Source organism: Neovison vison, chromosome 1, assembly GCF_020171115.1.
Source record: "Neovison vison isolate M4711 chromosome 1, ASM_NN_V1, whole genome shotgun sequence".
Classification (NCBI taxonomy): domain Eukaryota; kingdom Metazoa; phylum Chordata; class Mammalia; order Carnivora; family Mustelidae; genus Neogale; species Neogale vison.
Window position 1 is genome coordinate 223,273,368 of NC_058091.1, and position 11,153 is coordinate 223,284,520.

Genomic DNA, 11,153 nt, shown 5'->3' on the forward strand with positions numbered 1-11,153 from the left:
TGTAAGTTTATGTCCCTTGCCAAACTTGGGAAGTTCTCAGCTATTACTTTTTATGCCCCTCCTTCTTTATACACTCCTCCCAGGACTCCAAGTGACATAAATACTGTGTCTTCTGTTACTGTCCCCCAGATTCCTCAGTCTCTTTTCTTTAAGCCTGTTTCCTTTCCATTGCTCAGACTGGGTGATTTCTGTTGTTTTGTTCTTCTGTTCACTGATATTTTTCTTCAATGCTTTGCATTCTGCTATTCAGCCCATCCACTGACTATTTTAATTCCACTTATTATATTTTTAGTTCTAAAATTTCCATTTTGTTCTTTGGATTTATAGTTTCTTTGGGGCATTCATATTTTTTCATTTGTTTCCAGCATCTCATTATAGTTCATAGAAACATTTTTATAACAGCTGCTTTAAAATCTTTTTGGATTATTTTAATACCGCTGTCATTATGGTGTTGCATATTCATTGTTTCATTTTTTATTCAATTTGAGACCTTCCTGCTTCTTGACTTATTGGGTTCTTTTCAGCTCAAACTTGGGCATTGTTATGTTGTATTATGCATCTCTGACTTTTCTTAAACCTTCTCTTTTATCTGATTTTCTCTGGTATGACCACAGAAGGAAAAGTGGGGATACCACCTTGTGACTGCCAGGAGGAGACAGAAGTTCTGTTTCCCCACTCAGGTTCCACAGATACTCAAAGTGGCATGACTTCTTGCTACTGCCGGGTGGAGGTAGGAGTTCCAACTCCCTGTTGAGGTATCCCATTGTGGGAGTGGTCTTGTTACCACTGAGTGATGATGAAGACCCTGACTGTCATGAGCTCCCCTCTGCCAATACTTCACTGTAGATGGAAGGGATCCCTCATTACTACTGTGGCAGCAGAAGTCAGAGCTTCCTAAGTGGTCTCCATTGACACTATTAGTGGAGATCTCTATACTGGCCTGTGGAGATGAAAGTTCTGGCCACCCACTTAGGCACGCTGGGGAATTGAGGTGCCTTATCACAGCTTTACAAGGGTGGAATGTCTAGGTTTCACATCTAGCATCTGCTGACATGGGTGGGGGTGGTGCCTATTTTTTCTGTGATGTTTGACTTCAGAAAGGGCAGTTATTATCTACTAGTTACCTGTTCCTAGGCTGTCCCTGTTTTGGTCCTTTGGGTAAGGAAATCAGGCTTTCGTTAGGGCATTTTTTGATGTACCTGTTGACATTGCCAGGTTGCCTGCTTCTTGCACTGCCAGTCTGGGCTATAGGAAGCAAGAATTCCAGGGAACTCACTACTCTGTCCTTCTCTAGAGTTTCAGGATCCTTAGCCGGTCTGTCTTATTTCTACTTTTCAATTTTTTAATGTTTGTTTTTATAATGTCTGGTACTTTTTAGTTGAACTTACTGGGAGAAATAGAAAAAAATACACTTACTTCATTTTCTCAGAAGCAGAAGTCTAAATGACTTTTTTTTTTTTTTTTTTTTTTTTGCTGCTCAGCTGATTTTTTGACAAAGGTGAAATAAGTTGCAAAATATTATATATTCCACTGTATTATATACCATATAAAATACCATATATCCATCTTTCAAAAGAGAGAAAAACTTAGGACTTATATGTAACTATTTTACATAAGTGACTATATATGCATATTTGGTTATTAGAGAGCAAGCTTAGAAGAAAACACACCAGACTAGATATGTTGTTGTTGTCCTGGGATCCTAACATCATGATCCTAGAATCCCATAATGCTAAGTTTGTTTGAAAAAGAAAATTTTAAAAAGCTGTATTCAAGGGGCACCTGGCTGGCTCAGTCAGTAGAGCATGCGAGGTCAACTCTCTTGATGTCAGGGTTGTGAGTTCACCCCCCATGTTGAGCATGGCATCTACTAGGAAGGAAGGGAGGAAGGTAGGAAGAAGAGAAAGAGAGAGACAGAAAGGAAGGAAGAAAGGAAAGGAAGAAAGGAAGGAGGAAGGAAGAAGGAAGAGAAAATCTGTATCTGATTGTATTGTTTTGCTTTTTAAGACCTGAAGTGCTGCCCACCAAATTGCTGACATTGATTTGCTATGGAAATTAATGGTGGAGTGCATGAATTTTTTTTAGTTAATGTACCTAGCAGTGATAGAAATTTTTTTTAAAAAGCATATAATAATTTTTACAAGATTCTTAATAAATAAAAATAATTAAGGACCTTGAGGGTATTAAACTAAGTGAAATAGGTCAGAGAAAGATAAACATTGTATGATTTCACCTATATGTGAAATCTTTTTTTTTTTTAAAGATTTTATTTATTTATTTGACAGGCAGAGATCACAAGTAGGCAGAGAGGCAGGCAGAGAGAGAGAGGAGGAAGCAGGCTCTCCACTGAGCAGAGAGACCGACGTGGGGCTCGATCCCAGGACCCTGGGATCATGACCTGAGCCGAAGGCAGAGGCTTTAACCCACTGAGCCACCCAGGCGCCCCTATATGTGAAATCTAAAAAATAAACAAAAAAGCCAAGCTAGAAGATACAGAGAAGAGATTTGTGGTTGTTAGAGGCAGTTGATAAGGGTAATCAAAATGTGCAGTTACAAAATAAATCATGGGGATGTAATGTACTGCATGTTGACTATAGTTAATAGTACCGTACTGTATATTTGAAAGTTGCTAGGAGAAGAGATCTTATAAGTCCTCATCACAAGAAAAGAAAATTGGGGGTAACTATGTAACATGGTGATAGATCTTAACTATACTTACAGTGATTATTTTGCAGTATATACAAATATCAAACTATTATGTTTACACCTGAAAGGAATGTAATGATATATGTCAATTATACCTCAATTTTTAAAAAAAACTACCAGGAAAGGAAAAGTTATTACAAGAAAAGTGCAATATCCTAACCAATGAAATTCCTCAGCCAACAACCAAAATAAAAAAAAAAAAATGTATACATACCATATTACTATGTAGATTCATGGTATCCTGATTCTTTCCCCTCAACACACAGGAGTAAATGAAGAAGAGGAGAAGAAAAAGGCAAAAAGCAAAGAGAAAATCAAGTTGAAAAAAAAAAGGAAAAGGTATTTTTTAACATCCTTGTTTTTTAAAAGCAGGACTGTGAATCCAGGATGGATTATAAAATTTTATTTTTTGTGTGTTGTCCAGTTAATTTGACACTAATTCAGTTAAGATATTCAGTTGTTTCAGTATAATAACAAAGTCAGGAATCAAAAAATGTTGATACCTAGCCACCTTAATTTTTTTTTTTTTTGGAGCAAATTAAGGTATAAATATATAATAGCCACCCTCCCTTCTTTTATGTGTTCTAGAATTTTGATTTTAAAACATCAGCCAGGCTTTTAATTGGATGATATCTAAGTTCTTTACATATATATTTTGTCCTCATATACATGAAGTTGGAGCTTAAATATTTGTATTCTCAAAATATCATTGTCATGGCTACAAAATTAAGTTACTAGTAGGATTTATATACTCACTAATAATGCTGAAAATTCCTTCAAGTCTTTCAACAACCCTCACCAGCCACCTGTCAATTTTTAGTATCAACTCAGACAGGGCCTGAAATAAATGAACTTTTCTAGGCATACTTAGCAGAGATTTTGCCACCTAATAGAATTGTTGTGTACAAGTATAACACCTTATCTTAGAAATGAGAATTTAGGACCAAAAAGCCAAAGAAAAATGTACAGGCAAAGAAGCTCTAGTCAGAATCCATAGGTAAAGCAGGGTCTTTAAAATAGGAAAACAGGGGTGTCTGGGTGGCTCAGTGGGTTAAGCCTCTGCCTTCAGCTCGGGTCATGATCTGAGAGTCCTGGGATCAAGCTCCACATCAGGCTCTCTGCTCGGTGGGGAGCCTGCTTCTACCTCTCTCTCTGCCTGCCTCTCTCTCTGTCAAATAAGTAAAATCTTAAAAAAAAAAAAAAAAATAGGAAAACAGACAAGAGTTGACAATAATGGAGTTGAAGAGGGAACAAGAGACTCCATGAGAAAATTGGCCAGGAAACAGCCAGAAGTCCAAGTAAGACAGACAAGATGGAGAAGAGAGTACAGCATCACAGGAACAAGGGAAAACTCGGATTTCCTACACAGGATTCCTGAGTCACTCTACAGACTCAACCTTACAGTCTCAGACACTAATTTTTTTCCCTTCCGTATGTCTCTGTTGGCTTTTCTTAGCTTGGGCTTTAACTTTTAATCATTAGATCACTCAACTATTTCTTGAGATGTCTTTTTTAATTTTAAATTTACTCAGTTTCTGTCTTTTCACAGAGTTTGGGGCAGAATATTGTATACCTGTTTATATAAGATCTTAAGAGGTGGCTTCTCTGTTTTTTGTTACTTTTCTTTTTTTCTCATAGTAGAGGAAGGAATTTTATAGTTTTCCCCCCTAATTTTTTTTATTAGAGTAATATTAGAAAAAAAGAATAATGCTTAGTCATCCTCATTCATTTATACTCATTCAAACACATCTTTTTTGTAACCAGTGAAAATTACTTTGGATTGCAAGTCCTCAGCTGTGTCATTCTGCATCTAGAAGATTCAAGTATTCTAACCTGAGAAATCAAAAGAATTATCAAAAGTGCTTTTACTTTGCTAATTTTCAGCTTTCACCCATTAATACCCAGGTACAATTATAGCCCTTTTTATATAACTGCCTCTTTCTGTACCTCTTTTAAGAGACCCTGCTAACAAGTTACTGCATACATGCCTGAATTGTATGTATAATAAAGGCTTAATAAATGACGCTTTTCTTACCTTGTAAGATTTTGAAGGGTATGACAGGATGAAAAACTGAAAATCACAGAAAAATCATTACATCCTTACTGAGTTTAAAACTTATTACTAGAGTTGAGCAGAATTACTCATCAGTTTCTGTGGCCAACGAGCAAAAATTCCAAAGTCAGTACTTGAAGAGAATACAAATATATAAAGCACATTTTGAGTTTCTTTGTTTATACCTCACCTTGCTCCAAGAATGATTTAAGGCAGTTAAAATCCCATTTAAAATTTACCTATCTGCCATAAATGCAATTATCAGTCAGTATGTATTATTGCCCATAGGTCTTATTCATCCAGTTCCACTGAAGAGGACACTTCAAAACAAAAGAAACAAAAATATCAGAAGAAAGAAAAGAAAAAAGAAAAAAAGAATAAGTCAAAAAGGGGGAAACACCACAAAAAGGAAAAAAAGAAGAGAAAAAAGGAAAAGCATTCTTCCACCCCTAATCCTTCTGAGATCTCCAAAAAGTAACTGGATCTTCGTCTAAGCCATTAAATTTTAAAATTGGTTTTGAAAATTATCTGACCTTCCTTGGAATTTGCTATATAATTATGCCTTGCAATAAATCACAGCCTTTTCCATATAGACATTTTTTTCATATATGGGACCATTGTCATCTGGCAATACATTTTTAATGTGCTGACTCTAAAATATTGAATCAGTCTTACTACTTGGTAGACATGCCCCAAATATGGATATTTGTACATACAAAACACATCATTTTTGGTATTCATGACTCTTTGTCCAACTAGTGTTACTGCTTCCTAAGTTGATTGTAAATGGCTTTACTACAGTCAACACAGATAATCTACCTAGCACTTAATGAGTATTTGTTGAATCAAGTATCCACCTTCCAGTGATTAAGTGAGGTAGGGGATAATGCTTTGCTCTGGACTCCTGAAAGATTTAATAGCTTTATATCCTATGATAATATATAAAGATGGTGAAATTTTTCACTGTTGTTTTTGGATCTTATCTTTTTTGAATGTCATAGGAGATGAAGCTGCTTACTTGGTTTTAATTAGAACATTTGAAATGAATGGGTTGGCAGAAAGATGAAATGAAAATATTTATAAGGAATATTTACTGTTACACAAAACAGAGTGTCTAGTATCTGCCTCCTCTGAACTGTAACAATTACAATTTCCTTCCTTGTTTAAAAAGACAAGTGTAGTTCCGCCTCATAGAGATGATGCTGTGTTGGATAGAATTTTTAGGAGACTCCTGGGTTGTTTTACAACTGTGCCATATTGGCATCTCTTCAAGTGATACCTCAAACACTGAACTTTTTAATTAGGAGGATGACAGCTAAATCATCATTAGAACTGATTTTTATTGTATTCTGTATGTAAATTTTATGAAGCTTGTTTCTATGAGTAATGTGGAAAATTTTTATAAATGTGAACATATATATTTATTTGTCTAAAATAATTTGTAGTTTTGAAGCCGGTTTCACACTGAATTTATGGTTTCAATAATGACCAGTTTGGGGGTGTTTCTCTCTTTTACTTCAGTCCTAGACCTTAAGTGCAGTGACAAAAATTTAGGATTAAGAATTTTATTCTGTACTTTTTAAACTTAAGAGCCAGGGAGTTGCATCATGAAAGCCTTTATATAACAATGGAAATTTTATATGGGTAAGCATTTTCAAACATAAATTAGTAGATAGAAGTGTTTCTTACATTTTTAATTTCACAGTGATCAGTGTCACTTACTTTGCTTAGTATTTAGATAGCCCTGACATCCAGTAAGTCAAACACTTACTGGTGTAGCAGCATCAGATGTCACCCAGTTATTATGGCTCCGCACCAAAGACTGCAGGTACCTCACTGTGGTGCAGTTAGAAATTTTCAAGTTGCTCACTTGCAGACATGGCTACAGGTGAAATCATTTTGGTGAAATCAGGTAAGTACACGTATCCTCCCAAGCTGGAAAGGTGTACTGATTCTTCATGCAGCTCCCCTCCGTCATGCCCTCAGTCAGACTAGGGGAGCTTTCTGACTCCTCAGACCTGTGCTCACCATATTCCCATTCTAGGGAAGCCACATCACCATCCCTATTCGAGCGGTACAGCTGAGGAAGCTTTCACACTTCTAGCTTTCCCATAATCTGATTTAGTCAGATGGCCTCCTCAAAAAGAAGTGCTCCCCCCACCTTTTTCTTTTTTTTGGTAGTTCTGTCAGCTGTTGAGGAGAAACAGAGTTACTGGTTTTTAAGGGTTTGTTTGGCCTTTGCTGTATTTTACGTATTTTTTAAACTGCATTTTACAAAAATACGGTTCTTTGATTATCATGATGAAAAAAATATAGAAAAAAACTTTTAAAAATGATTGAAAAATGCTGCATGCACAAGGATGACCTCATCCTATTGAATGTGTAACAGGGTTAAAAATGCTAATAATTGTAGTGAAACAAAGTTAATTCAGGTACTTGTGAGTTTTATTTCTGTTTATTGTAGAGATTAATAATTGGCTCATTAGATTTGTTTCCTGAATGGGGACACAATTAATAATTGTCCAGAAGAGTTATATACAATTCAGCACTTGTTAACTAATACAGTGTGCAAATTAAAAAACTCGATTGCTCAGTAATTTTTTCTACTGGATAATATTCTTGGAATTATTCTTAAGTAAATTCCCCATAGTATGAGAACAGTTTATGAAATCTCTCATCTGAATAAAATTCATTTCTTTTCACTAATTTTCATCTAAAATGATCTTGTTACTGGGATTGGATCTAGATCTCATTCACAAATTTTGGAAGATTAGTGAAATTTTCCCTGAGACGCTATGTAGCAGAAGGAAAACTGAATTTAACAGTAAAAATCTAAAAAGTCCTGGCCTTTCTAACCACCTATGTGACTTTTAACTAAATCATTTAGCTTCTCTGGGCCTTGGTGTCTTTCATCTATAACATATTGTACCCAGTTATCTCTGAGACCTCTTCCCCTCCTTAATGTATATGCTTACCAATATTTTAGTACAATTCAAGTAATATTATTCATTTTAGAAATTATAGATAATAAGGTAGCATTCTGTAATGGTAAAGTTTGACTTAATACAACTGTTAAACACATTCAACTTCTTTAAGCAGGTAATTGATATTTACTTTACATTCTTACCAATAAATGTGTGTCATTTTCACTAGATGCATATAGAATTTATGTTTAGCTTTGTATCTGTAACCTGATTACCTGAATACCTAAGGCTATTGCTTTTAGCTGATGGATCTACTCCCTATACAATTCCCTCTCTCTTTTCTCCATTATTATCTTTTGGCTAAAATATCTCTGAGGTATCCTTAGTTGTTCACCCTTCATACATATCCGTTTATATCTTTGGTTCTCTGAGGCCAAAACATCAATAAATAAGGAGTAAAACAATTTATGTGTCTGTATTTACAATTGACTCTGTCTAAAATGATATAACCCCAGGTCACCTTCAGTTAAACTAGGTTGCAGAGTTATGAATAATGTTGATAGAAATACCATCAGTTCCTTTATTCAGCAAACACCGATTGAGCACCTGGCATGGCAAACACTCTGCCAAGTACTGGGGATACAGAGATTCTTAAGACCCATTTGCTTCCCTGAAGAGGTTCCTAGTTTAATTGGTAGGAGAAGCAGCAGAACACAACACTGTGATAAGTGCAGTAACTGACTTGAGCGTGCATTTATAGAAGCACAGAAGGTTACTTAGCTTGCCAGGAGCAGTTAGAAGAGGCAACCTAAAGGAAGTATTGTTTGTCTTGGATTTTGATGGAGGATGAAAGTGGAAGTGCCGGCAGTTCCTGGTGAGTGGGTACTGTGAACAGAGACCACAACAGAAAAATCCGAGTTATGCGTGTGTCAAGAATTGCAAGCAATATGTGAGGCATGAAGTGCGAAGAATTAAGACTACTTCTGAGGTTCTCAGGAACATGAGAAAGTGGTCTTAAGTTCCAATTTGGAAGCTTGGACTTGAATCTCATGAGACACATGAGAGAGTTTTAAGGAAAGAAATGACTTTTATTGAGGTTTGCTTTCACCCATTTCAAAATCCAATTAAACAATTTTTAAAAGATGAAATTGCTCTCATGAGAAGGCCACATAAATAATAACTTGAATCTTTTGCATCCTGTTATTTGTATATTCCTATCATGTCCTCTTCTTCTAGACCCACTTTTCTTTCTAAGATTTGATGATTACCAAAGATTCCAGTGACTTGTCTTCTAAAAACACATAAAGCTACTATATTCCTTATGAGACCCATCCCCAGAATGACCTGCATATGTGCATAATTGAAAGTGTGTTTTGTCTTAAATTCTTAGATTATTTTAAGGAAGATTTTTTTTTTTAGATTATTTTTGACTGACTGAAATTCTTTCCCTACGTTAGTATTTGTTACACCCCCCCCAAAAATTATTTAAAATAGTTTTCATTCTATAGACTTGGTTGTAATTTGATGAGGCTTCTCACTTTCTTAATATTTTGTCTCAGTGTGTGAAGCACAACTATTTCAGAGTTACAGAGACACGTACCAGTTGGTCCTCTGGTTGAGCCTGGTGGCTCTCCCTCAGGTAAGCTGGCTTGGCAGGGACTATATCTAGTACTAGTGCTGGGATTCCATCTTCCTGAGCAGTTGGCATTCAAGGACAGTATGTGTCTTAAAAGCCAGCATGACGGTAATCCGACTTTCGGAGCCCAGAGGCCCCAACCAGCCACACATTCGGCCATGCCCAGCCTCAGTACCTTTCACAGGTTAAGAGGAGTTTGGGGGACCATGAGCATTTTGCTGGCCTTGACCCCATTTGCCTGCTTCCTGTGTCATCTATGGCACCTGCACTTGCCCTTGAAGAGCAAAGGTTGAGCTATACCAGCGCCTTAACTTTCTCATCCCAGGTTTTTGCCTGAAGCAACATCTGGTTAATAGTGTAATTTTGAATATCTGTGTATCAGGACAGCCAGTGTGAAATCCAGCGCAGGCAGTGGATGTTGCAGTAATGATCTGGAGCTATACTCTCAATATAGCCACACATGGCTATTTGAATTTAGATGAATTAAATAAATATAAATGTCTTCTTCAGTTGCATGAGCCACATTTGAAGTGCCCAGTTGCCACATGTGGCTAGTGGCTACCATGAACAGTGCAGATACAGAAAGAACATTTCCGTCACCACAGAAACTTGTGCACAGTGCTAGTAGAGAATATACCCCCAGTTCTTGGTCAAAATTTTGACAGCCTAATGGTAGAAAGTTTTGAAACCTGAGCTTTGTCTGCCAAGAGCATAGGACATTCCTTTTTCCCCCCACCCAGACTAGAGAAGCCATATTTGACACATTTTGAAAGGCTACTCTTTCAATTACAGTAATGTTACACAACACAGTGGATGTGTTGGGCAGAGCCAGCTTTTAAAAGTAATCCTTTTTTCCTAGTGAATTCCTTTAGAAAACAAGGTCTGTGTTCTTATAACAGAAATCATACTTAGGAATAAAAATCTTCTAAGACGATTACAATGTGCAGAAACCATAGTTTTGTTTCTAGATGTCTTACAGTACTAATACAATAGCCTTAGGTGGGAATAGAGAATTTATTTTTAAAAAGCTTTCATTTTAGGGCGCCTGGGTGGCTCAGTGGATTGAGCCGCTGCCTTCCGCTCAGGTCATGATCTCAATGTCCTGGGATCGAGCCCCGCATCGGGCTCTTTGCTCGGCGAGGAGCCTGCTTCTCTCTCTCTCTCTGCTTACTTGTGATCTCTCTCTCTGTCAAATAAATAAATAAAATCTTTAAAAAAAAAAAAAGCTTTCATTTTAGGAGTTCCGTAGAAATCTTATCAGTGAAGGATTTTTGTTATGGTTATCCTTGGTATGCAGAAAATATTTATTATGCAGATTATTCATTGTAACGTATTTTGTTATTGAACATTAGGCTGTATAAACACAGTACATTCATTTTGTACCCAGCAAGCCCTGAAAAAAAGGTAGTGGTTTATCTCTAAGAGGCTTAACAGGCCACCTTTGTTTTATAAGACCACCCCACCCTGAGATTTACCTGTTCAGAATCTTCTCATAAAAAGAACTGCCTCTGAGTATCAAAAGAATTGTAAAATGTTGGTAATGTGACAAATCTTTCATTGTTCCACACTGGCATAGTTTCGCTCGTCTGTGTTATTGATACGTTCTTTAATTTCTCCTGAAGTATTAGCATAATTTCATGTAATACAGAAACATTTTAATTAGCAAATAAAAGTAAACTGCACATGATCAGAAACCTTAGTGGGTTTTTAATAAATTAATTGAATAATCAAAAATGCAGCTGGGTCTTGCTTTGTAAATGGTGAATTTTTGAATACTACAATTACACTGTATTTGAAATGGCATTCTTTCTTTGCATTGCTCCATCTCTCCAGT

The 11,153-nt window shown here is 36.3% G+C and overlaps 2 protein-coding genes across 3 annotated transcripts in view; one reads left to right on the forward strand and one right to left on the reverse strand.

Annotated features, from left to right (window-relative positions):
- CWC27 (CWC27 spliceosome associated cyclophilin) overlaps nucleotides 1-2,934 on the reverse strand; it is a 235,920-nt gene extending 232,986 nt beyond the window's left edge. Inside the window, exon 1 of the mRNA XM_044268192.1 lies at nucleotides 2,921-2,934. Coding sequence (XP_044124127.1) covers nucleotides 2,921-2,923 — 3 coding nt within the window. The 5' untranslated portion in view covers nucleotides 2,924-2,934. The remainder of the gene's footprint in view (nucleotides 1-2,920) is intronic.
- SREK1IP1 (SREK1 interacting protein 1) overlaps nucleotides 1-9,896 on the forward strand; it is a 45,734-nt gene extending 35,838 nt beyond the window's left edge. The window contains exons 4-5 of one of the 2 annotated variants that reach the window (XM_044268209.1): nucleotides 2,973-3,045; nucleotides 5,048-9,896. In XM_044268209.1, the coding sequence (XP_044124144.1) occupies nucleotides 2,973-3,045; nucleotides 5,048-5,237 (263 nt within the window). In that variant the 3' untranslated portion in view covers nucleotides 5,238-9,896. The remainder of the gene's footprint in view (nucleotides 1-2,972; nucleotides 3,046-5,047) is intronic. The other variant, XM_044268215.1, reaches the window with a different exon arrangement.
- Nucleotides 9,897-11,153: the final 1,257 nt, after the last annotated feature.